General features: G+C 46.9%; 1 protein-coding gene across 1 annotated transcript; it reads right to left on the reverse strand.

Annotated features, from left to right (window-relative positions):
- Positions 1–1,478: 1,478 nt before the first annotated feature.
- LOC144110450 (uncharacterized) lies at positions 1,479–27,047 on the reverse strand. Its single transcript, XM_077643348.1, has 7 exons — positions 26,761–27,047; positions 16,788–16,903; positions 12,006–12,243; positions 10,597–10,770; positions 8,587–8,681; positions 6,899–7,127; positions 1,479–1,631 (listed from the first exon to the last, which is right to left on the reverse strand). The coding sequence occupies exons 1-7, from the start codon at positions 26,854–26,856 to the stop codon at positions 1,605–1,607; spliced, it is 975 nt and encodes a 324-aa protein (XP_077499474.1). The 5' UTR covers positions 26,857–27,047; the 3' UTR covers positions 1,479–1,604.
- Between the last annotated feature and the right edge of the window lie 358 nt (positions 27,048–27,405).

Consider the following 27,405-nt stretch of genomic DNA (forward strand, 5'->3'; position numbering starts at 1 on the left):
CTATACACCAGCATGAAAATCAAACGATCATGGCCAATCAAACCCTTAACAACCTGGCTTAAAGAATTTCCCCTCAGCCCTGCGACCAGATTATTTTTTTTTCTTCTGGGAACATGGTTCTCCATGGTTCTCCATGGTTCTCCATGCTCCCCCGCGGGGACAGCACGCCATCTCGAGCTGGGAGGACTGGGAGGTCCTGCTTATGTCTGCAGACCCAACATCGCAGCTTGCTGCGGTGACTCGGGCTGCCGACGTCATGTCCCGGCATGACCTACTTGATGCAGTGCGGGACCGCGCAGTGGCCCAGGAACCCAGCTGGGTCTAAAACTCACTTGCTCAATAAAGTTTTTCTGTCTGTCTGTCTGCCTCCATACAATGCTACCAAGCCCATCACCCCAGTCCCCTTTGTGCGCTCGTCCTCCAACATTGACTACCCTGCCAATACAAAAGCTGGTGTTGGGGAACAAAATGGCGGCCAGAAATCGCCGCCCACTATGTTTGACGGCTGTTTTAGGCTGTTTTAAGCAACCTTGTACCGAGGTGTCGCCACCCTAAGCAAGGCAGTGTATGTAGGTTCCCTATTAGTTATTTTCCGAAGCACTAGGAAAGCGGGAACGGAGCGTAACAAATCGATTTAAACCTGTCGCACGACATCCGCGACTCCTCAGTGTGAACCCACCTTAAAGGTTGGTTCACATGCAAGCGATTGAGCGGCACGTCGCAGCTAAAATTTCCAACTTGGAACCACGCCGCTCATCGCCGCGGCGACTCAAAACAGATCTTTCCACCGCGGCGGCAAGATTTGCTAGCATATTCGCTTGTGTGTTAAACAGGATTAAAGCGGTGTTCAGCTCCCGTTTATTAATTGTGGCAGGTGCTCTAAGCTCCAGGAGGTATTTCTAGGTCTGAATAGGGAACATTTGGGGACAAGAATTAATGGAGAATACCTAACAAACTGCGATTCCCTGATGTCATTGCCTACCTGAGTCATTCTGCAGAACTGCAAAGCATGATCAACGAGTTAGGCGAGGAAGAACGGTGGGTCTAAATATTACCATGCAGAAAACTAAACTATTGTTCAACAGTCTGGCAAGGGAAGAGCGGCTCAGAATTCGAAGCGAGGTGCTAGAAGCGGTAGTGGAATACATCGAATGCTTAGGGCAGGTACTGATAGCTGATCCATTTCATGATAGGGAAAGAACTAGAAGAATAAGCAAGAGTAACGGAGTGGATTCTAAGAGAAGGTAAGCGTAGCAGGGGGCGGAAAAAAAGTTAGGTGGACGGGTGAGATTAAAAAGTTTGCGGGAATAGGGTGGCCACAGTTGGCGTTGGATACGGTTAATTAGAAAGTTATGGCACAGGTGTTTGCGCTGCAGTGGGTGTAGTCAGGCTGTTGATTATGCTGGGGATTATTAAGCTGTTTCGTCAGCATAACAGTATACACTAACAGTCTCGTCACCGATAGGCAAGTTTTAAAGCCTTTATTGCAAACTAAGCGCACCGGCGTAATATAGGCAACGCGTTGAAAGTATCGTTTATAAGTATAAGGAGGAACTGCTTTGAACTTGTATTTTTCTCGTGTTGCATAATCTTCAGAAGCTTCTCTAGGTGTGGGGCCGTCTGCCCGAGTGCTGGAAAAGAAACGTAAACATAAAATTATTTTCTCTCGAGAAATGTCACTTGACAACTATGTTAAGTGGCCTTTGTGATGCTTCCCCACACTGTGCGTACACAAGTACACAGAAAGTCGCAATTTTCCATATATTAAACCTCGCAAGATGCGTGAAAAATGTCTATTAGTACTCATCCTCATGGAGGCGAGACATGGCGCCACCTTTGAGCCTCTTGCGAAATAATTCTTTAAGGAGGGGATAGGTGGCGCCACCTGTGTACTTGCTGAGAGAGAGAGAAAAACTTTATTGAGGTCTCTTAAGAGATTGGCGGTTCGGTCTTCGTCCTCATCGCTGTCGACGCTTGACCTCTTTCAGCAAGGTTGGGCCCCTATTCCAGGGCTCCACTGAGCCTAGCTGCTTCGCTTGCGTGCTGCACTAGTGCCCTTTGGGCAGTGAGCTTGCAGCTGGTGAGCCGGCTCTCCCATTGCTCCGCACTCGGGGTTTTGTGTTGGTCGAATGCGTAGTTGCGTTCGCACTCCCAGGTGATATGGTATAGCGTGGGGGTTGCCCCGCACCACGGGCATGTGTCCCTGAATTGTGTAGGATACATTTTGTGCAGGATGTGCAAGTTAAAGAAAGTTCCCGTTTGCAGCCTCTGCCAACTAGCTGCTTCTTGCTGTGTTAGAGACTTATGCGGAGGATAGTATCTAATCCTCCTTCCTCTGTGAAAGTTCAATATCTCCGAATATCCGATCTCAACGGTATAGTGGTGACCCAGGGTTTGTGGCGAAAACGTTGTCTTTCTACGGTGCAAGCCGTTGGTGGCGAGCACGGTGGTGGCGAGGAAGCCGAGTGGACGCGCGCGAGTTCGCGTGACTACATCCGGGTCTACGGAAGGAGAGATGCCTGATGAGGGAACACCGAAGAAGGTGCTGCCACGGCTGCAGTGAGAAATCGAGGAGAGGGCATGAAGAAGTAAAAAAACATAAGCAGGAGCATATGACGCGAGAATGGCGAGGTGGGCATGCAGAAAAGGCCGCGAACGGTGGCCGCTTTACCTTTGAACCTTAGGGACTTTAGAGCTAGAGATGAGGCATATGTAGATCAAAAATCAAAGCAGAAATTGTCGTTGTGGTGGAAGCGACGATAGCCTCATGGTGTAGAGAAGGGCGGACGCAGTTCGTTTGAGCTATAGCCTGGACCCGTTGGCCTTGGCCATCCTTGGCGCCTATGGACGGGAGGCGGGTCACCGCTGCGTTTCTCAGAGACTGTGCCTGTGTGTAGCAAGGATAGAGTAGAAAGGCGCAGTCCGGATGCAGCCGCCATATGCTACCGAAACGAGTGATGTGTGTAGAGAAGGATGCTACTCGCAAGCGCCAGGGGGCCTGAAGCTAGCCGTCATCGTTGGGCCGGGCCAGAGCTGCTAATCGATAAACGCGTGCCACTGTCAGAATCGATTACCCTATAAGGCAGTAAAGAAAGGAGTATGTTTGTCTTTTAGCGCACTTCATTTAGGCAAAGGGGTATGCTTGCCAAATCCCGGGTAGATTTAGATATATATGACTGGATTCAGTACTGTCTAAAGGATCGCAAGCAACGCGTTGCAATTAATGGCTCACAATCTGATTGCGTTGAGGTCACTTCTGGAGTCCCTCAGGGATCTGTACTGGGGCCCTTGCTGTTTATATATGATATATATATATATATATATATATATATATATATATATATATATATATATATATATATATATATATATATATATATATATATATATATATATATATATATATATATATATATAATGATATTGTTCACGATCTGTCATGCAAAATACGTCCGTATGCAGTTGACTGCGTCATTTATCACAGCATCAAGTGTTCCTCTGGCCATGATTATCTGCAGAGAAATTTGGACTGTATATAGCGCTGGTGTATTAAGTGGCAGATGTCTCTTAACCCCACTAAGTGTTAGTTTGTATCCTTTACGCGCAAACACAACCCATCCCTGTTTAATTATACTTTAGACGCTGTACAGCTGTCGCGAGAGAGCGAATACAAATATTTGGGGGTTTATTTTTCATCTAAACTAACTTGGAATAACCATGTCGAATACATATCAGCAAGGACTTTCCAAAATGCTAAATTATCAAACGTAATTTCAGAAAAGCACCTGCCAAAATTAGAGAAATACTTTACTAACGTAAGATCTGTTTTGGAGTACACCTGTACTGTTTGGGACGTCCATACTAAACTTATTTCCGACATGCTTGAAAGAATACAAAACCGTGCAGTTCGATTTGTCTGCAATAACTATAACTTCACGTCTAGCGTTAAATTATTTAGTAATGGGTTGGAATATGAACTATTAAGAAGGCGCAGAAAAAAATTTGCGGTTAGAAATTCTCTACAGAATGTATTTCTGAACAGTTAGAGTAGACAGAGAAGCTTGCTTTTTTATTAATTATTAATTGGTTTTGGGGGAAAGGAAATGGCGCAGTATCTGTCTCATATATCTTTTGACACCTGAACCGCGCCGTAAGGGAAGGGTAAAGGAGGGAGTGAAAGAAGAAAGGAAGAGAGAGGTGCCGTAGTGGAGGGCTCCGGAATAATTTCGACCACCTGGGGATCTTTAACGTGCACTGACATCGCACAGCACACGGGCGCCTTAGCGTTTTTTCTCCATAAAAACGCAGCCGCCGCGGTCGGGTTCGAACCCGGCAACTCCGGATCAGTAGTCGAGCGCCCTAACCACTGAGCCACCGCGGCGGGGCCTTGCTTTTTTGCCTCCTCACTTTGTGTCTAAGAGGTGCGATCACCAACTCAAAATAAGAGAATTTAATTGTCGGACCAACGTCTTTAGTTATTCATTTTTTTTGTTCACACTGTCAGCGAATGGAACCGACTTCCACAGAGAATTGTTGAATGTCACAGCGAAACATTGTTTCGGGCTTTGTTGTCAGATGTGTAGCTGCTTGCGCGGTGCCTTCGTTCAATCTGCTTGTTCATTCCTTTCATTTTTTTTTGTTATTGTGGTGCCATTCTGTTCTTTTCTCGTCTTTTTTTTTCTTTCTCACACGACGGCCTCTCGCAAACAATAAGTATTTCCCTCCTGCAATAATGCCTTCGGGCGCTGCAGGTATCTTAAATAAATAAAATATATGGGATGCTTACTCTTAATAACGAGGGTACGTTCTCTTCTGAACCCATACTAACTTGATGCAGTTAGCAATGGAAGGAGTCTTAAACGCTGCACTGGTCGCTTTAAGGTTAGCAATAGATGTTTTTAGCATACCGAAGACGTATTAGCGGGGACGCAGGACAACGTCTGCACCTGCGGAGTGAAATTGGTGGGGTCAGGTGGGGTCACCGCGCATGCGTAGTCGGCATCCGGTAAATCGGTATATGTCTGCGCTAATACGTCTCGGGTATACTAAAAGCGTCTAATTACAGATTGAAACCTCGGTTAATATCTTGGTAGCTGCAAGAACTGCGCATGTTTCGAAGAGGGAGTCTGTTTACGCCACCACTTCCGTAAGTATTTCGTACATTTAGTGATGTAAATCGACCCCAGGCCTTGGTCAACATGCCCTGTAATTAGGGAGTGCCCTAGAGGGCCTTTTACGCTCTTTTTACTCCTTTGTGGGGTAGCTCGTATTTAGTGCGCAGCAAACTGAGGAAATGAAAGCTGCAGTGACCGAGATGATGAGAGCGCGACACGCCAGCCAAGCTAAGGCACAGTGGCAAGCAGATGGAATGCGTAGCAGTTCACGTAACGCTCCAGAGGTGGCGCGAAGAACAGCACAAAGTCTTGGAGCGTCACTGGCCTAAAGCACTGCGTTTCTAATAACTGAACAATTTGACGTCAGCTTGTGCCATGGCAACAGTGCGTAGCGAAATGACTGTTATGGTAGACGAGACTTGATTGCGCATGTCCAGCGCTGACACAGAACTAGCCACGAACAGCAGCACAGTGTCGTATTTGGTGCTTAGGAATGTCCTTCGTAGCGTCGACTTTCTAAATTTAACGATATACTTTTGAGTTATCGTAAGCCTATTGTGTGTGTTGTGCTGTAATATAGTTAGAATGATTTTCTCACTCTGCGGCTGTATAATCTGTATGACGTAGAGCCTGCAGCCCGTCCGCTATTTCCGCTGTCCATTCGTAGGTTGCAGCAAAGAACTGGGATTTTTCTAGTCAGGCGCCGCAGGATGAGACGTGGGCTTGTGACTAATTCTCACCGAATCAAGCAAGTGCTCCTCTAAGCCATAAAATAAAACAAAACAAAGTCACAAATGTCATCTTCTCGCGACATTTGAGTACGAAGGTATCAAACGTCTCCCCAGACAATCATTTATTCTGTCCCTTTGAACAGCGCAACAGTCTGTACACGGATACTCGTAGCGCTCACTGAGCTTTAGTATAACAGAGAACACATTATACGGAATCTATACCATTGGTTACTCTGTCCTTATCGAAAACTATAACAAAGTTTTCTGTGGTCACAACAGAATTTTGTAGTATTTAGGACAGGGCCTTTTAGTAGCAACAAAAATCTATGTAGTAACAGTAGACATTCTTGTAGTAGCAACAGAATGTTCTCTAGTATTGCGCAGTCCCTTGTAATATCGACAGTACCGGTTCTGTCATTTCAGCAGACGACTTCGCAATACTACAGAAAAATCTGTCGTTATGACAGCACGACCAAACATTGTGCCAATTTGGGCACATATTTTTCGACGGTCATATTTTTCGACTGACGTAAGCAGGAGTGTTAAGCTCACCTTTCATTTTCTTCTTTGTAGTTTTTGTCTGGGCATCTATACCCGTTACACATGCTAATCTCCGAAGTAATGGTACCAGGATTCTTTCTTCTGTGCAAATTGACTGCTGCCTTCCATATTGGGGGCGACCTTTACTCTGCGTGCATGGCCTCTTCGGGAGGGAGTCCGGTTATCAGTGCTAACACGTGGCACAACTGACACCGACAAAAGTTGCGCTCCGGCGCCTTCGAGCCACGCGAGCCCCAGTTCAGTGAAGGTAACAGCGATTCGAACCGTCACCGTTCGTACCAAGTAACAATATTTTATCGCGTCGACGTCGGGCCACTGGCATCGATGTTACCGAGAACTGACATGTGCAAAGCACGTAGTTTCAGAAACTAGGTACGCAGTTCATGTTCTATTTGATACATAATAACACTGATGATAAGTGAAAGAACGTGGCGAAATGTAGCGCCATCTGACGCAGCGTATAACAGTCACCCACTCACTCAAACCACTTACAATTTCTAGATTCTCGATGTTTATGTTCTGCACGAGCAGCCACACGAAGCTGTCCCCCGCCAGCACATTGGCGATGTCCGCTTTCTCACGTCCGACGGTGATGGTGGTCGACACGTCACTCAAGGTGACCTTGAACGTGTGCTCCTTGCTCGAGTCACTGAGGTTGCTGAAGTGTTTCGTGCCGGTCACCTCTGAAGAACCGTCCATCTTTCCGACGCCGATGACGATGCTGCGCGCGAGAGAGGGCAGCAGTGTTCGCTGTAGTTTTTGACACGGGACGAGTCGCAGGTCTGGCTGTTACAAGATTTTAATGTGACAGCATTAGAGGCCTCGGCGGAAAAAAAAAATTGTCGTACGTCAGAAAATAAGCTGATTGGCTGGAGGTAAATTACGTCACCAGACAGGAAATGACGCAACTTCCGGTAAAGATCAAGCGCTTCTATAGTTATCGCACTGACAACACATAACGTAATTAGGTGTCCCTGTTAATTCTACCTGTGCGTGCTTCCCCATTATGCTGGCGCAAAAGTATAATGAAGAAGAAGCCGTGAATCGGAAAGAATCGAATTCGTAGGCTTCGCTGCTAAGTATCCCTTGCCCTATAGCGCGGGCGAACATTCGCTCGGGACCTTGCCGGTGAGTCGGACGACCTTGATTCATTAGCGTACCTTGTTGCTAGCTGGCGTTATTTTTGCTGTAGCAATAAATGCCTGTTTGTGTCAGCCAGTGTGTCGTTCCTTTGTTCCCTCAGATCAATGCCCGCCGTGGTCGGCGTGCGCTCAATAGCGTACTTGATCACGGGATGGAGTCCGGCGGCTTTGAACCGTGTCGGCCGCGGTTAAGGGGGGAAAACGTATCTATCTCCCCAATCAAAACCCAACAGTACGTGCGTAAATAAAATAAGTATCTACCACAGGGAGTCGAACCCGCGACGGCTCGAACACATCAGCTTCGCTGGCCACTGCACGAGGGAACTATGCTATCGCCGCAGCGGGCCACGCCTCATGTTCAACTGAGACGCGCTCTCGCGCCGTGCATTGCCCATCGTCTTCATCAACTCCCATTTGCGACGCCAGCAGATCAGATCAGCTTAACCTCGATCACAGCTTAACCTGAGCCTAATATCGCTGCCAGACGGGCTGGCGACCCATCAAAGCAAAACTATGCAATAACCAGGCTAAACACATGGTTTCGCACGTCTTCTCGGTTTAACTATAGCTAAGTTAAACCGAGAAGACGTATACGTGTACGTATACGTCAAAACCTTACCATTTTTTTAGGAAGTGACCAATAGGATTCCTCCTCGCATAAACTTTCGTTTGGTAGTCAGCTCTCTGTCTGCGTTTATTTTATTTACTTTCCTCCACTCCTGCTTTCTATACATGTGTTTCTATACGCTTTTTGAGCGACACGGACCTTGTCTCGCGTTTGTGATGTCAGAAAGTGTGCCTTTTTTTTAAAGTGGATTTTCATCTGCCTCCTCCCATCATCATCGTCCCCCATCGTGACCTTCTTTTATCTCCACTTCCCGTCCCCCAGAGCAGAGTAGCAGGCCAGATATTTATTTTTCAGGCCAACCTCTCTGCCTTTCCTATCAATGAACCCTCTCTCTCTCTCTCTCTCTCTCTCGAATAAACAGCACTGCCAAGGTGATCGACCCACGCCTTTACACCCGATAAAAAACTTACCCCGAGAAAGTGTTGTTGTGTTGTTCGTACTTCCCCGTGATGACTGCGTAGCCTCCAGCGCTCAGGTGGGTCAGATTCGCGAACTTCAGGCTGCGCTGTGGAAAAGAAATACACGCTCCTGTAAGCGTGGGAAAAGAAACAAATCGACGGAGGAAATTCCAATGGCGAAGAAGGCAGTTGTCTGCTCCCTGTCATCGCGTCACAAAATGCGGACGAGACGTCGAAATGCAGGGAGTTTCACCTATAGGACCTTGCACAGTTTTTAAAAATATGATTTTTTAGTTATAAGAGTTTTTTTTTTTGCGGCATAGGATTGTAGGCAGTGTAGTACATCACACCTATTCAGGTAAGACGCGCCAACTAGCAGGGTGGATAACTAATACTGAATATTTAACTTTTTAACTATCACTGTTAGGCTCCTTAGTTATCGAAAGGCGTGTAGCCCACCGTTATTAATATTCATATCATTTTGTAGAGTTTCGAAAACGCGTGTCCCCTCCCGATTTTTTTTTTCGTGCCATATTTGAGGCATAAGCGCACTGCTGGGCGTGTTGGTGGCTTCACAGTGTGAATTGTGTGGTGATTTCAGTCACAATATATAAAGTAATAGGCATCAGTTTTATCCATAGGTCGGACATTCTGTTCTTGGCGTTCAATGCATTATGTACGTTGCTCCTTACAATACGAACACTGAAGTCACCTTCCAATTTTTGTCCTCGTAATATTCAGTTGTGCGGATTCTTGCAGGTCTTTTAGGCATTCCCTTGGCAGACAAATATTTATTTCTGCTAAATTTTTCCTTGAAAATGGAACAAAATTGCCTGATAGTCGATTAAAACTCACGACGGGACTCAGTGACCGCCGAAAAGAAGTGAATGATGATGTGGCCTAGACTCAAAGATCCGCACAGAAAGCATGAAAGGGAACAAAAATGAAATAGGCCTCCATAGGTCGTTCTGGTAAGCATAGTGCAATTGCACCCTGATCTGGGTGCGGACCTGTGCTCTTATAAAAAAGCTGCAGACCCCAATTTTTTGTTAGAGTACTTCTGCTTTCCAATAATGCGTAAGACCTTAGAAACTTGGATTAGAACCAGAAATTCGTCTGCGCTCAGAAAAAAAAAATTAATTCGATTCCTTCTCCTACTCAGTTCCGGACACAGTTTAAGCATCGGAGCAATGGTTGTGGCGTCAACAGTGAGTATGACATCACGTGAGACGACTAAAAGCTGCAATATAATCTGTCATTCTCGCTGTATGCTTGCCGCAGTTGTACGCCTCACGTGATCTCATACCCTCTTGTGACGTCACAACCATCGCTCGGCTACTGAAACAGTGAAACTACACGAGAGAATACGTTGAGTTGCAAATTCTCTACTAGGCGCTGACGAATTGCACGTGGTGATCAAGGTTTACTAATGTTATACACATCATTACAAAGCAAAAACACATTAGGAAAAATTTAGTGTCTCCATTACTTTAAGAAAAAAAATTGGAGGGGGCAGTTAAGCTCCGCCTTCACGGTATGACACGATAGGGTTAATGGGTTGATTTCCATATATGCCATATTAGTCATTCTCGACTTTACATTCACACACCCGTGAGCCCTCACATCACTCCTGTCGCAGTTGTGCTGCCAACGATGACAGGTGCTGCCAACGATGCGTCTTGTGCCGGTGGTCACGGCTGTCAGTTTGTTCACAATCCGATTGGCAGGATGTGATGATCCCGCAAGGTCACGCGACCTACGTTGCCCACCTAGGTTGCTTTTACTGGGGTGGCCGCCTGGGCCACCGTACGCCATTCAATTTTTCGCCCACAACGCCGACAACGGATTTCCTGCGTAGCGGGGCATTTACCCATATCGCGTTGAAACGTGCCCACTGAGTCGCGAAAAGCACACGTGAAAACCCCACAAAGAAACGGCTGAGGAATGCCTTGGAGCTCCGGAAAAAGCTTCTTTAGCCAGGAAGCTCCTTTAAGGCTGAGGCTGAAGTTCTGGATCACTTACCAGTGGGCTGCCCGCTTCTATTCCGGCGGTTACCCCCGTGTACTCAAAGTGGTATTCTATGACCTCAACATTCGCAAACAAGGTCCGGTGGGTGTACACATTGCGAGCCAGGTGCTTGAGATCCTGCTTCTTGAACTTCAGAGTGGTCGGGAATGACTTTCCGTTGAATTCGCACTGCAAAATACAGGGAGGCGAAATTTTACGTTAAGCCAAAGGTCTTCAAGTTTTACCATGCACAACTATCTAAGTGGTCTTCTGCATCGTATCTCTTTTGGCCACATTTGGAGTTTTGCTGACACATGCTTAGACCTTTCCAACCTGGTCGCCGCCATATTATTCTCGGTACTGCTGTGCAAACCCGGCGTTGCCAGCCACTGTCTGGTCGTCGATGGGCTGGTATACATTGGAAGTACTAGCGTCAGTTCCACTCGGCAGTCCAGCGAGAAATATCCAAGCGGTCAGGCCTGTTGTTGTTGGCCTAAGAGCAGATGCAACATACAGGGTGTTTCACCTAAGCCTTTCCACAATTTTTAATAATAATAATAATAATAATAATAATAATAATTGATCTTTGGGGAAAGGAAATGGCGCAGTATCTGTCACATATCTCGGTGGACACCCGAACCGCGCCGTAAGGGAAGGGATGAAGGAGGGAGGGAAAGAATAAAGGAAGAAAGAGGTGCCGTAGTGGAGGGCTCCGGCTTACACAGTTTTTAAAAAGAGGTTTTTGAGTTAGAAGGGGGCTTTTTTTCCGCATAGCATTTACAGCGGTGTACCGTTGCACATCAGAATGCAGCTAAGTCGCTCTATCTAGCAGGCTGATTAACTAATACTGAATAGCTAACTTTTCAGCTATTGCTGTTAAGCTCTTTAATTATTGAGAGGCGTGTAGCCCACTTTAAGTAACATCCATGTCAGTTTTTAGTATATCGAAAACGAGGTTACCCTCGGCGCTGTGGTGCAACAAATTTTGGCAATCTCGACCAGTTACGTGCACTGGAGAGGTTGCTTTGCCTGCAAACTTCTCAAAAGCGCATGTATTTTGGCGCGATACAGTCGAAATTTGTTGGACTGCAACACCGAGGGTAACCGCGTTTTCGAAATTCTACAGACTAACACTGATAGTTAAAAAGTTCACTATTCAGTTTTAGATAACCGTCCTGCGACAGTTAGCAAATCTCAGCTGTATTCTGATGTGCAGCACCACTGACAAGCTGTGCCTAAAAACACGCTATTAAAACACACAAAAAAATAATTCAAAAAATTGCGTAAAGTGTTGGGTGAAACACCCTGAATACCCACTGGGGCATCGGCCGAGAATCGAGAGGCTGTAGATTGCTATTCACAAACGCATTTGCGTGGCCCAAAAAACAAGAAGTAAATAAAGACAAATGGGACGGCTCACTTACGGACACTTGGTTGTTTATGGCAGCGTTGCCGCTGGCGTCCTTGAAAGGATATAGAATGCGAAGCGTCAAGACGATATAGTCATGTTTCTTGCCCTGATATTTGTCAGGAAGTTCAGCTTCCTGAGGCTTGGTCCAAGAACCGGCGTCATTTTTGGCCATGTATGGCTGGAACGGTCGCCCGCTCACTCCCGACTCGATGCAGTAGTCTTGAGCGTCGTTGCACAGCACAGTGCTGATACTGCGTTGTCAAGATGCTGTGTTACTTTGTGTTGCGTTGTGCTTTGTCGTTATGTACTGTTACGTGTTGGGTTCTGTTGTGTGCTGCTGGGAAGGCAAGATACCCGGTCGTCGTTAAGGGCCCCGGACTGGATGTCAACAGAAAGCAAGCGTAGCGGGGGGAGGGGGGGAGGGGGGGGTATTTAGGCGGGCAGATGAGATTGTGCAGCTAACTAACCTCTCCGTTTGTTTCAAAACCTAATCGAATCGCCTGTTCTGAAGCGAAAAGCTTCACTACGCCAGCTTTTGGAGCCGTCAGCAGGGCCGCAAGTTTGACCTTGAATGTACTGAATAATAATAATAATAATAATAATAATAATAATAATAATAATAATAATAATAATAATAATAATAATAATTGGTTTTTGGGGAAAGGAAATGGCGCAGTATGTCTCATATATCGTTGGACACCTGAACCGCGCCGTAAGGGAAGGGATAAATGAGGGAGTGAAAGAAGAAAGGAAGAAGAGGTGCCGTATTGGAGGGCTCCGGAATAATTTCAACCACCTGGGGATCTTTTAATGTGCACTGACATCGCACCGCACACGAGCGCCTTAGCGTTTTTCCTCCATAAAAACGCAGCCGCCGCGGTCGGGTTCGAACCCGGGAATAATAATAATAATAATTGGTTTTGGGGGAAAGGAAATGGCGCAGTATCTGTCTCATATATCGTTGGACGCCTGAACCGCGCCGTAAGGGAAGGGATAAAGGAGGGAGTGAAAGAAGAAAGATGAGGTGCCGTAGTGGAGGGCTCCGGAATAATTTCGACCACCTGAGGATCATTAACGTGCACTGACATCGCACAGCACAGGGGCGCCTTAGCGTTTTTCCTCCATAAAAACGCAGCCGCCGCGGTCGGGTTCGAACCCGGGAATAATAATAATAATAATTGGTTTTGGGGGGAAAGGAAATGGCGCAGTGCCTGTCTCATATATCGCTGGACACCTGAACCGCGCCGTAAGGGAAGGGTAAAGGAGGGAGTCAAAGAAGAAAGGAAGAGAGGTGCCGTAGTGAAGGGCTCCAGAATAATTTCGACCACCTGGGGATCTTTAACGTGCACTGACATCGCACAGCACACGGGCGCCTTAGCGTTTTTCCTCCATAAAAACGCAGCCGCCGCGGTCGGGTTCGAACCCGGGAACTCCGGATCAGTAGTCGAGCGCCCTAACCACAGAGCCACCGCGGTGGGTTAATGTAGTGAAAGGCCGAAAAAAGAAATGACGCCTGTCTCACATACCTCGGTCGACACCCGATACGCGCCCGTAAGGAAAGGAAAATGAAGTTAAAATTGGTTTTAAGGAAAGGAAATTACGCCTGTCTCACATATCTCGGTGGACACCCGAATCGCGCCGCAAAGGAAGGAAAGTGAAATAAATTTGGTTTTAAGGAAAGGGAATGATGCCTGTCTCACATACCTCGGTGGACACGCGAAACGCGCCCGTAAGGAAAGGAAAATGAATAATAATAATTGGTTTTTGGGGAAAGGAAATGGCGCAGTATCTGTCTCATATATCGTTGGACACCTGAACCGCGCCGTAAGGGAAGGGATAAAGGAGGGAGTGAAAGAAAGAAAGAATGAGGTGCCGTAGTGGAGGGCTCCGGAATAATTTCGACCACCTGGGGATCTTTAACGTGCACTGACATCGCACAGCACACGGGCGCCTTAGCGTTTTTCCTCCATAAAAACGCAGCCGCCGCGGTCGGGTTCGAACCCGGGAACTCCGGATCAGTAGTCGAGCGCCCTAACCACTGAGCCACCGCGGCGGGTAGGAAAATGAAGTTAAAATTGGTTTTAAGGAAAGAAAATTACGCCTGTCTCACATATCTCGGTGGACACCCGAATCGCGCCGTAAAAGAAGGAAAGTGAAATAAATTTGGTTTTAAGGACAGGGTTTTAAGGACGGCGGCCACCCTATTCCCGCAAACTTCTATCATCCGCCCACCTGACCTGCCGCTCCCTGCTACACTTGTCTTCTCTTGGAATCCGCTCCGTTAACCTTAACGCCCAGCGGCTACCGTGCCTTCGTGTTACATACTCTATTCAAACCCATTTCTTTCTCTTGATTTCGACTAGGATGGCATTAACCCGTGTTTCTTACCTCACACTCTCTGCCCGCTTCCGGTCTCTTAACGTTACACCTATCATTTTTCTTTCCATGGCTCGCTGCGTTGTCCTTAACTTAAGCTGAACCCTCTTAGTTTTCATGTTTCTGCCCCGTAGGTGAGTACCGGTAAGATACAGCTCTTGTATAAACTTTTCTCTTGAGGGCTATTGGTAAACTGTCATTCATGATCTGAGAGAACCTTCCATATGCGCTCGACCCCATTCTTATCCTTTCTAGTTATATCCCTATCATGATCCGGATCATCTGTCGCAATCTGCCCCAAGTGGACGTATTCCTTTACCACTTCCAGCACCTCGCTACCAGTTCTGAACCGCTGTTTCCTTGCTAGATTGTTTAACATTACTTTGGTTTTCTGCATGTTAATCTTTAGACCCACCGTTCTGCTCTGCTCTGCCTAATATATTGATCATGATTTGCTGTTCACCTCATAAGTGACTCAGCAAGGCAATGGCATCAGCGAATCGCAGATTACTAAGCTATTATCCATTAACTCTCATCCCCAACTGTTCCCAATTCAGGCCTCGGAATACCTCCTGTAAACATGCGGTGAATAGCAATGGTGAGATCGTGTCTCCCTGCCTGACGCCCTTCCTTAATGGAATTTTGTTGCTGAATTTTGGAGGACTATGGTAGCTGTGCAGTTTCTATAGATATCTTCCAGTATTTTCACATATTGCTCTTCTACACCCTGATACGGCAGTGCTTGGATCACTGCTAAGATTTGCAGCGAGTCAAATGCTTTCTCGTAATCAATGAAGGCTATACATAGGGGTTGGTTATATTCTGCGCATTTCTCTATCACCTGATTGATAGTGTGAATATGATCTATTGTTCACTTCTAAATGATTATCATGAGTCCATTTCGATGTAGAAATCGCGCACGTTTGAATCGAGCGCCGGGAAAATCTTTTAAACCCAATTTTCTCGGCCATAAGTCCTTGTTTTGTTGCCGAAAACAGGATCGATGCGAAAGGAGTGTACAAGGGGGTGAGAGGCGGAGTAATTCTGTCACGAAGAGAAGGAAATTTATGCAGCAGTCCCTGGGAAAGTAGCTTTCTAGCTCTCCCTCGGGCTAAAGCCGTGAAGTGCCAGGTTATAGTGCTGTTAATGTTTCACGTTTCTGAGGCACTCTTAGCTAACCCTCTTCTACGAAGACCTTGCAAATATTTCGCAGAAACGATTCTATACTACGTTTTTACAATTTCTCTTTCTTACAGCAACACCTACGAGCACTAACCTACTTGACTGCCTCCATATCTCATGCCCTAGGGGGCGAGTAACAAAAATTGGAAAAAAATAGTCACAGTATTACTGAAATCTGGCATTGGTTGAAATTATATGAACACAAAAATGCACCTACAGCTGTTTGACGCTTTTCCTTTCTACCAGGTTTTCCTTTCTACCAGGTGTTTGCGGACACCAGAAAATCGATGAATCGTTTTAAGTATAGTAATCTGGGTAACTAATTCCTGATAAATAATTTTTATCTAGTAGAGTTGCGCGCCTAGATACAATGAGAGATTAGTAGCCGGTAGTTAAGAAGAGGAATAGCAATATCAGTTCTAAGAATTTTGCATACATGATTGCCCTTGGCGCTGTGGCTCGACAAAATTTGGCTTTTTTAATAGTTACGTGCACTGAAAATGTTGTTTTGCCTGCATGCTTTTCGAAAGTGCATATATTTTTGCACGATGTAGCCAAACTTTGCCGAGCATATTCGAGTTTTCGAAATTCTAAAAACTGATATGGCTATTACTAACGATTGGCTACAAATCCGTAATTAAAACCGGTTGTCTAGCTGTGATAGTTAAAAAAGTTAATTATCGGAAATTAGGTAACCAGCTTACTACATAAGACAATTCACCGGCTTTCCGGTGTCCACCAACGCAGGAGATACTATGCCGAAAAAACATTTTTGAGCGAAAGCTCCACTCTTCCGATACAAAGCTGAAGGTCATATGGCTATGAAATTTGACCTTCAAACCAGGAGGAGCGGAGGCTTGGCTCTGACGTCATGCCACGTGACTCGCCACAGCTGCGCGCGTTGAGCCGATGGCGCTCCATCTCCTCGCAACTCGCTGAATCACGTGACTCGCTGTGCCTCGCCACAGCTGCGTATGCGGAGCCGACGGCACTCCGCAACTGCCAGAAATGGCTTGACATGCCGTTCGCTATATAAAAGCGTGTGGCGTGTGCTTACCTTAACAGAGCTTTCGCTCGTCTTACTACGCTCAGCCGGATTGAACTACAGCTTATTTTTCACCCCAAAAAGTCCATTTTTGAAAATTGTTTAACATCTTTTGTGAAACACTTGGTATACAGTACACCCTGTACGTGAGCCCGAATAGCATATACACGGCGCATGCCCACTGGTGCCTACTTTGGTTTGTCTGCCGTAGCACGGGCAACAGTAGACCAGTTCAGATGACGGGTCCTTGTAGCGTCAAGGTCCGAAACGGGTGTCTTCAGAAGGAAGGCGTTCTTGCTGATCGGTTCCTTTGAGAAGAGAGAAACAGTCCGAGTTTCCAAATGAAAGATGCAACTCTTGCGAAGCACGTAAAACATCGTGTCAGTTTTATGGTGCTGAATTGGAAGGCAGTTACCGTGGAAAAAGGACGGTACGGCGACAGGGGAGGAATGCCCAGGAGAGCCGCCGAACCACATGGGTGATTCTCGTCGCAGCCACCCTTCGATAACACCGGTAACCACGGTGACAGAGGAGAAAACCCAATTTCCGCCTTCTCCCACGATAACCACCGTCCTGGTGCACTCTAAACAGAAAGGAGTGAAAAGGGAGTAAGCTGCTCTCTAGCGAACTGCCCTTTATAAAAGGGGGCACGCTAGAGAACAGCTTACTCCATTTTTACTCCCACATAGGCGTGTTTGTGTTTCGAATGTGGAACTGCCAAGCTCTTCTGCTTCCTCGTTTCTCTATTCTAGGCATACTCTCCTTCCACGGTAACCTTACTCCGGGTGTTAGCGTAGAAGAGAACAGCTTACCCCCTCTTTACTCCCACATCGGCATATTTGTGTTGAGTGTGGAACTACCAAGCTCTTCTGCTTCCTCGTTTCTCTCCTCTAGGCATACTCTCCTTCCACGGTAGCCTTACTCCGGGTGTTAGTGTAGAAGAGAACAGCTTACCCCCTCTTTACTCCCATATCGGCATATTTGTGTTTTGAGTGTGGAACTACCAAGCTCTTCTGCTTCCTCGTTTCTCTCCTCTAGGCATACTCTCCTTCCATGGTAACATTCCTCTGGGTGGTAGTTACTGGAGAAGAAAAGAGCTTACTCCCTTTTTACTCCCACATACGCGTGTTTGTGTTTTGAGTGTGGAACTACCAAGCTCTTCCGCTTCCTCGTTTCTCTGCTCTAGGCATACTCTCCTTCCACGGTAACCTTACTCCGGGTGTTAGTGTAGAAGAGAACAGCTTACCCCCTCTTTACTCCCACATCGGCATATTTGTGTTGAGTGTGGAACTACCAAGCTCTTCTGCTTCCTCGTTTCTCTCCTCTAGGCATACTCTCCTTCCACGGTAGCCTTACTCCGGGTGTTAGTGTAGAAGAGAACAGCTTACCCCCTCTTTACTCCCATATCGGCATATTTGTGTTTTGAGTGTGGAACTACCAAGCTCTTCTGCTTCCTCGTTTCTCTCCTCTAGGCATACTCTCCTTCCATGGTAACATTCCTCTGGGTGGTAGTTACTGGAGAAGAAAAGAGCTTACTCCCTTTTTACTCCCACATACGCGTGTTTGTGTTTTGAGTGTGGAACTACCAAGCTCTTCCGCTTCCTCGTTTCTCTGCTCTAGGCATACTCTCCTGCCACGGTAACCTTACTCCGGGTGTTAGTGTAGAAGAGAACAGCTTACCCCCTCTTTACTCCCACATCGGCATATTTGTGTTGAGTGTGGAACTACCAAGCTCTTCTGCTTCCTCGTTTCTCTCCTCTAGGCATACTCTCCTTCCACGGTAGCCTTACTCCGGGTGTTAGTGTAGAAGAGAACAGCTTACCCCCTCTTTACTCCCATATCGGCATATTTGTGTTTTGAGTGTGGAACTACCAAGCTCTTCTGCTTCCTCGTTTCTCTCCTCTAGGCATACTCTCCTTCCATGGTAACATTCCTCTGGGTGGTAGTTACTGGAGAAGAAAAGAGCTTACTCCCTTTTTACTCCCACATACGCGTGTTTGTGTTTTGAGTGTGGAACTACCAAGCTCTTCCGCTTCCTCGTTTCTCTGCTCTAGGCATACTCTCCTTCCACGGTAACCTTCATCCGGGTGGTAGTTACTGGAGAAGAAAAGAACTTACTCCCTTTTTACTCCCACATACGCGTGTTTGTGTTTTGAGTGTGGAACTACCAAGCTCTTCCGCTTCCTCGTTTTTCTGCTCTAGGCATACTCTCCTTCCACGGTAACCTTCATCCGGGTGGTAGTTACTGGAGAAGAAAAGAGCTTACTCCCTTTTTACTCCCACATACGCGTGTTTGTGTTTTGAGTGTGGAACTACCAAGCTCTTTCGCTTCCTCGTTTCTCTACTCTCGGCATACTCTCCTTCCACGGCAACCTTCCTCGGGGTTGCAGTTACTAGAGAAGAAAAGAGCTTACTCCCTTTTTACTCCCACATACGCGTGTTTGTGTTTTGAGTGTGGAACTACCAAGCTCTTTCGCTTCCTCGTTTCTTTGCTCTAGGCATACTCTCCTTCCACGGTAACCTTCATCCGGGTGGTAGTTACTGGAGAAGAAAAGAGCTTACTCCCTTTTTACTCCCACATACGCGTGTTTGTGTTTTGAGCGTGGAACTACCAAGCTCTTCCGCTTCCTCGTTTTTCTGCTCTAGGCATACTCTCCTTCCACGGCAACCTTCCTCGGGGTTGCAGTTACTAGAGAAGAAAAGAGCTTACTCCCTTTTTACTCCCACATACGCGTGTTTGTGTTTTGAGTGTGGAACTACCAAGCTCTTTCGCTTCCTCGTTTGTCTACTCTCGGCATACTCTCCTTCCACGGCAACCTTCCTCGGGGTTGCAGATACTAGAGAAGAAAAGAGCTTACTCCCTTTTTACTCCCACATACGCGTGTTTGTGTTTTGAGTGTGGAACTACCAAGCTCTTCCACTTCCTCGTTTCTCTACTCTCGGCATACTCTCCTTCCACGGTAACCTTCATCCGGGTGGTAGTTACTGGAGAAGAAAAGAGCTTACTCCCTTTTTACTCCCACATACGCGTGTTTGTGTTTTGAGTGTGGAACTACCAAGCTCTTCCACTTCCTCGTTTCTCTACTCTCGGCATACTCTCCTTCCACGGTAACCTTCCTCGGGGTTGCAGATACTAGAGAAGAAAAGAGCTTACTCCCTTTTTACTCCCACATACGCGTGTTTGTGTTTTGAGTGTGGAACTACCAAGCTCTTCCACTTCCTCGTTTCTCTACTCTCGGCATACTCTCTTTCCACGGCAACCTTCCTCGGGGTTGCAGATACTAGAGAAGAAAAGAGCTTACTCCCTTTTTACTCCCACATACGCGTGTTTGTGTTTTGAGTGTGGAACTACCAAGCTCTTCCACTTCCTCGTTTCTCTACTCTCGGCATACTCTCCTTCCACGGTAACCTTCATCCGGGTGGTAGTTACTGGAGAAGAAAAGAGCTTACTCCCTTTTTACTCCCACATACGCGTGTTTGTGTTTTGAGTGTGGAACTACCAAGCTCTTCCACTTCCTCGTTTCTCTACTCTCGGCATACTCTCCTTCCACGGTAACCTTCCTCGGGGTTGCAGATACTAGAGAAGAAAAGAGCTTACTCCCTTTTTACTCCCACATACGCGTGTTTGTGTTTTGAGTGTGGAACTACCAAGCTCTTCCACTTCCTCGTTTCTCTACTCTCGGCATACTCTCTTTCCACGGCAACCTTCCTCGGGGTTGCAGATACTAGAGAAGAAAAGAGCTTACTCCCTTTTTACTCCCACATACGCGTGTTTGTGTTTTGAGTGTGGAACTACCAAGCTCTTCCACTTCCTCGTTTCTCTACTCTCGGCATACTCTCCTTCCACGGTAACCTTCCTCGGGGTTGCAGATACTAGAGAAGAAAAGAGCTTACTCCCTTTTTACTCCCACATACGCGTGTTTGTGTTTTGAGTGTGGAACTACCAAGCTCTTCCACTTCCTCGTTTCTCTACTCTCGGCATACTCTCTTTCCACGGCAACCTTCCTCGGGGTTGCACATACTAGAGAAGAAAAGAGCTTACTCCCTTTTTACTCCCACATACGCGTGTTTGTGTTTTGAGTGTGGAACTACCAAGCTCTTCCACTTCCTCGTTTCTCTACTCTCGGCATACTCTCTTTCCACGGCAACCTTCCTCGGGGTTGCAGATACTAGAGAAGAAAAGAGCTTACTCCCTTTTTACTCCCACATACGCGTGTTTGTGTCTTGAGTGTGGAACTACCAAGCTCTTCCACTTCCTCGTTTCTCTACTCTCGGCATACTCTCTTTCCACGGCAACCTTCCTCGGGGTTGCAGATACTAGAGAAGAAAAGAGCTTACTCCCTTTTTACTCCCACATACGCGTGTTTGTGTTTTGAGTGTGGAACTACCAAGCTCTTCCACTTCCTCGTTTCTCTACTCTCGGCATACTCTCCTTCCACGGTAACCTTCCTCGGGGTTGCAGATACTAGAGAAGAAAAGAGCTTACTCCCTTTTTACTCCCACATACGCGTGTTTGTGTTTTGAGTGTGGAACTACCAAGCTCTTCCACTTCCTCGTTTCTCTACTCTCGGCATACTCTCCTTCCACGGTAACCTTCCTCGGGGTTGCAGATACTAGAGAAGAAAAGAGCTTACTCCCTTTTTACTCCCACATACGCGTGTTTGTGTTTTGAGTGTGGAACTACCAAGCTCTTCCACTTCCTCGTTTCTCTACTCTCGGCATACTCTCCTTCCACGGTAACCTTCATCCGGGTGGTAGTTACTGGAGAAGAAAAGAGCTTACTCCCTTTTTACTCCCACATACGCGTGTTTGTGTTTTGAGTGTGGAACTACCAAGCTCTTCCACTTCCTCGTTTCTCTACTCTCGGCATACTCTCCTTCCACGGTAACCTTCATCCGGGTGGTAGTTACTGGAGAAGAAAAGAGCTTACTCCCTTTTTACTCCCACATACGCGTGTTTGTGTTTTGAGTGTGGAACTACCAAGCTCTTCCACTTCCTCGTTTCTCTACTCTCGGCATACTCTCCTTCCACGGTAACCTTCCTCGGGGTTGCAGATACTAGAGAAGAAAAGAGCTTACTCCCTTTTTACTCCCACATACGCGTGTTTGTGTTTTGAGTGTGGAACTACCAAGCTCTTCCACTTCCTCGTTTCTCTACTCTCGGCATACTCTCCTTCCACGGTAACCTTCATCCGGGTGGTAGTTACTGGAGAAGAAAAGAGCTTACTCCCTTTTTACTCCCACATACGCGTGTTTGTGTTTTGAGTGTGGAACTACCAAGCTCTTCCACTTCCTCGTTTCTCTACTCTCGGCATACTCTCCTTCCACGGCAACCTTCCTCGGGGTTGCAGATACTAGAGAAGAAAAGAGCTTACTCCCTTTTTACTCCCACATACGCGTGTTTGTGTTTTGAGTGTGGAACTACCAAGCTCTTCTGCTTCCTCGTTTCTCTCCTCTAGGCATACTCTCCTTCCATGGTAACATTCCTCTGGGCGGTAGTTACTGGAGAAGAAAAGAGCTTACTCCCTTTTTACTCCCACATACGCGTGTTTGTGTTTTGAGTGTGGAACTACCAAGCTCTTCCGCTTCCTCGTTTCTCTGCTCTAGGCATACTCTCCTTCCACGGTAACCTTCATCCGGGTGGTAGTTACTGGAGAAGAAAAGAACTTACTCCCTTTTTACTCCCACATACGCGTGTTTGTGTTTTGAGTGTGGAACTACCAAGCTCTTTCGCTTCCTCGTTTCTCTACTCTCGGCATACTCTCCTTCCACGGCAACCTTCCTCGGGGTTGCAGATACTAGAGAAGAAAAGAGCTTACTCCCTTTTTACTCCCACATACGCGTGTTTGTGTTTTGAGTGTGGAACTACCAAGCTCTTCTGCTTCCTCGTTTCTCTCCTCTAGGCATACTCTCCTTCCATGGTAACATTCCTCTGGGCGGTAGTTACTGGAGAAGAAAAGAGCTTACTCCCTTTTTACTCCCACATACGCGTGTTTGTGTTTTGAGTGTGGAACTACCAAGCTCTTCCGCTTCCTCGTTTTTCTGCTCTAGGCATACTCTCCTTCCACGGTAACCTTCATCCGGGTGGTAGTTACTGGAGAAGAAAAGAGCTTACTCCCTTTTTACTCCCACATACGCGTGTTTGTGTTTTGAGTGTGGAACTACCAAGCTCTTTCGCTTCCTCGTTTCTCTACTCTCGGCATACTCTCCTTCCACGGCAACCTTCCTCGGGGTTGCAGTTACTAGAGAAGAAAAGAGCTTACTCCCTTTTTACTCCCACATACGCGTGTTTGTGTTTTGAGTGTGGAACTACCAAGCTCTTTCGCTTCCTCGTTTCTTTGCTCTAGGCATACTCTCTTTCCACGGCAACCTTCCTCGGGGTTGCAGATACTAGAGAAGAAAAGAGCTTACTCCCTTTTTACTCCCACATACGCGTGTTTGTGTTTTGAGTGTGGAACTACCAAGCTCTTCCACTTCCTCGTTTCTCTACTCTCGGCATACTCTCTTTCCACGGCAACCTTCCTCGGGGTTGCAGATACTAGAGAAGAAAAGAGATTACTCCCTTTTTACTCCCACATACGCGTGTTTGTGTTTTGAGTGTGGAACTACCAAGCTCTTCCACTTCCTCGTTTCTCTACTCTCGGCATACTCTCCTTCCACGGCAACCTTCCTCGGGGTTGCAGTTACTGGAGAAGAAAAGAGCTTACTCCCTTTTTACTCCCACATGCGCGTGTTTGTGTTTTGAGTGTGAAACTATGCCAAGCTCTTCCGCTTAATAATAATAATAATTGGTTTTGGGGGAAAGGAAATGGCGCAGTATCTGTCTCTCATATCGGCGGACACCTGAACTGCACCGTAAGGGAAGGGATAAAGGAGGGAGTGAACGAAGAAAGGAAGAAAGAGGTGTTGTAGTGGAGGGCTCCAGAATAATTTCGACCACTTGGAAATCTTTAGCGTGCACTGAATCGCACAGACGGGCGCCTTATGGAGTTAAAATGCTAAGGCGCCCGCTTCCTCGTTTCTCTTCTCTCGGCATACCCACCTTCCACGGTAACCTTCCTCCGGCTGGTAGTTACCGTAGAAGGGTACAGCGAGAGTTGAGGAATGCGCAGTCGGTGGGTGGTTGTCACGGGAACCACCCGGAGGATGTCACAGTGGAAGGAGGAGGGAGGTTATGGCGAAAGAGCAGTAATTATTTTCAACATTCTGGGCAAAAATTTTGAATGTTGGAAAATTTTAAGAGAATGTATTGGAAATATTGAAGGTAATGGTCCATTCTTCCGATGTACAGCAAAATATATCTTTTAAAGTTTATCCATCGCTCGCATGGAGCTTTAAGACAGCCACTGAAAACCATTTTAAAGGGAAAATACAGCGCGAACAGAGACGACTTTCCATCCTACTACACCACTGAAAACCAATAGCCAATGCTTTTGTGGATTGCAAGAATGTTAATAGCAAAAAAAATGCAAGCCTACCAACGGGAGATCTGCGCACATATTGATTGTTAGAGTGAAGCCTTACAATATATCATAAAATTGCTTCCATACACTTTTTCCTCTTCAAAAGTGCTTTTGTCCAGAACTGCTTTGTATGGCTGCATTCTCCATCTGCGGCGGCTGCTACGGAACGCACCGCCCGAAAACTGCCTCAGCGGCCGACTGCAGAGACGTGCTAGGCGAATAACGAGTGTGAGTGCAAAACTTAAAAAGAGTGGTCTATAACTTGTACAATCCTTTCTCGAAATCAAAATTCCTCAACAGCTGCCGCAGAATATCGCATTACGCTGCGGTAACCGTCCACTGACTTCTTTACTATCGCGTAGCCGAGTCTGTGGCACACATGTCTGGGGGACGTTCTGCGCAGCTTCTTTCTCGTAAATCGGACAGTCAATTATTTCACTCATTTTTCCTCCGAGGAACAAACGCCCGTCTGTTTAGCAGTGCAATAACAACCCATCAAAGCTTTTGAGTGCCCAGGAACCCTTGAAAAACTTGTCCTAGTCGCCTAATGCGACAAGCATAAGTTTTGTCTCTATGCAGGAAGCATGACTATAGTGCAGATATCAAAGAATGATAATTTTAAAATTCAGCACAGGAGTACAGTCATACCATAGTGAACAAGCATAGAAAAGTGCGTTTTTGCGAAACGCAGACAAATTGAATTATAATACCAATAATAAATTATCGGGGCAACAAAGTAGAGGTCTCACTCAAGGCGTAGCCGCCGCGGTGTCTCAGTCGTTACGGCGCTCGGCTGCTGGCCCGAAAGACGCGGGTTCGATCCCGGCCGCGGCGGTCGAATTTCGATGGAGGCGAAATTCTAGAGGTCCGTGTACTGTGCGATGTCAGTGTTTGTTAAAAAACCCCAGGTGGTCGAAATTTCCGGAGACCTTCACTACGACGTCCCTCATAGCCTGAGTCGTTTTGGGACGTCAAACCCCAATAAACCAAACCATCACTCAAAGCGTGCACACACGAAATGTGCATGTACTATTAGGGAAGAAATGAAGGAGGGAGAGAGAGAGGATAACCAGGGGTATACAACGCCACTGACTACTATTTTGGAACTCTGGGATTCTTCAACGCGCATTCCGCAGCATGCGTGTGTCTTTTGTATTTCGGAATAACAATGATGATGATAATCATCATCAAACGCAAAGGCCTCCCCATGTCTCTTCAATTAACCCTGCCCTTTGCCAGCTGCTACCCGCCGGACCCCCGCAAGTTTCCTAATCTCATCCACCCACCTAAACCTTCTGCTGCCCCTGCTATGCTTGCCTTCTCTTGGAGTCCACTCCCTTACCTTTAAGGTCAAGCGGTTATCTTGTCTTCACATTGCATGCCCTGCCCAAGCCTTGGTTTCCTCTTGGTTTTGACTAGGATGTCATTAACTCGCGTTTGTTCCCTCACGCACTCTGTTCTCTCTGTCTCTTAAAGTTACGCCTATAATCATCATTTCCGTAGCTCGCTGCGTTGCCCTCAATTTAAGTTCCACTTTTTCCGCTAGCCTCCACGTTGCTGCTCCATAGGTGAATACCGGTAAGATACAACTGTTATATCCTTTAATTTGCTCTTGAGGGATACTGATAAATAATAATAATCGGTTTTTTTTGGGCGGGAAAGGAAATGGCGCAGTATCTGTCTCATATATCGTTGGACACCTGAACCGCGCGCCGTAAGGGAAGGGATAAAGGAGGGAGTGAAAGTAGAAAGGAAGAGAGAGGTGCCGTAGTGGAGGGCTCCGGAATAATTTCGACCACCTGGGGATCTTTAACGTGCACTGACAATCGCACAGCACACGGGCGCCTTAGCGTTTTTCCTCCGTAAAAACGCAGCCGCCGCGGTCGGGTTCGAACCCGGGAACTCCGGATCAGTAGTCGAGCGCCCTAACCACTGAGCCACCGCGGCGGGTACTGATAAACTGCCATTTTCATTTTTCTTGCATTAAATGCAGCCTCCGTGGCTGATATAGGCCCCAATTTTTAGTAATCACCATCAGCAGCCCAACCTTTACTTAAACCTTTCTCGTGCCTACTGCGGGGACCTTATCCCCGCAAACTTCCAATTCTCATCGCGCACCTAACCAACAGTTGCCATTCCTTGCTATGGTATGAGGAAAACCAGCGAAAAGGACGCATTCACAAGGAGGAGAAGTACACAGGACAACGCTGGAAACACAACTGAAAATTCTTTACTTCGCCAACATCAGAACAGGGCGCACATGCGCGTGAGCACCACAAACGCTATCAAAACAGCAAACACAAAACTGATTAAGCGAGCGTTTGTGGTGCTCACGCGCATGTGCGCCCTGTTCTGATGTTGGCAAAGTAAAGAATTTTCAGTTGTGTTTCCAGCGTTGTCCTGTGTACTTCTCCTCCTTGTGAATGCGTCCTTTTCGCTGGTTTTCCTCATACCATGCACCAACTGGCCCAACAAGCTACGCTTCTTCAACCCTTGCTATGCTTACCAACGGTTGTTTTACTTTCGTATTACATGCCTCTCGCATGTGCTGCGCATGCCTTACCCATGCCTTGCCCAAGACTTGCCCAAGCCTTGCCCCTGCATATTTACTTTCTTGATTTCAGCTAGGATTTATTCATTCCATTTTGTTGCCTGGCCAACTATGCTGTTCCCGCTGAAACTTAAATATTCCCCGATACTTACGTCGAAGTAGATGTGCACCCCATTTGCCGATCTCGCATCTGATATCTGCGCCATCACATCCGCGTCCATCACCGGGGGCTGACTGAACGACGACATCGCGCCTTGCTTCTGTGAACTTCTGCCGGCAGAGATAGCTCGCCTCGAAAATCAGGGTTGAGGTCGCGAAAAGCCCCGCTTGACCTAAGCCTCTATAGAATAATCGATTTCAGGGGGTACACTAATTAACTAGGGTTTAGTCCTCAACGGTCGATAGTGCGAGCTGCAGTCTCGTCGAGGCTTCTGAAGGGACTGAGTAGAATCAGTGGGCAGGCCGAAGCTTCCAGAATCAGATCTTGCGGAGGCTACCCTGGAGTTCGTCAGTTGAGCAGCTACAAAACTCCCATTCTTTGTCCCAGTTCCTCATTATGCTGCCAACGGGCAAAAGAGCTACCTATGAGCCCCGGCATCGGCTAGTGGCGTTGCCTGGATACAACCTTGGAGCGGTGTTCAACAGTTCATATGGCCGCTGCAGGATGCCGCGACAATCGACGTACACCCTATGTTAGGATGGTATATTGTTCCACTCAAGGTTCGCAAAGAGCTCCGCAGCTGGCGTGAGTAAAGACTGTGCGATGCGCATTGAGTGAGCGTCACTTCCGACCATTC

This window comes from Amblyomma americanum, chromosome 11, assembly GCF_052857255.1.
Source record: "Amblyomma americanum isolate KBUSLIRL-KWMA chromosome 11, ASM5285725v1, whole genome shotgun sequence".
NCBI lineage: Eukaryota > Metazoa > Arthropoda > Arachnida > Ixodida > Ixodidae > Amblyomma > Amblyomma americanum.

Bases quoted from the DNA above. Each gene is read 5' to 3' on its own strand.
- LOC144110450 (XM_077643348.1), bottom strand. From the start codon at position 26,856: ATGTCGTCGTTCAGTCAGCCCCCGGTGATGGACGCGGATGTGATGGCG. The intron at 12,244-16,787 runs GTAGGCACCAGT...TTGACAACGCAG, and splicing joins GCTACGGCAGACAAACCAAA to TATCAGCACTGTGCTGTGCA. The intron at 7,128-8,586 runs GTAAGTTTTTTA...TCTCGCGCGCAG, and splicing joins CACAACAACACTTTCTCGGG to CATCGTCATCGGCGTCGGAA.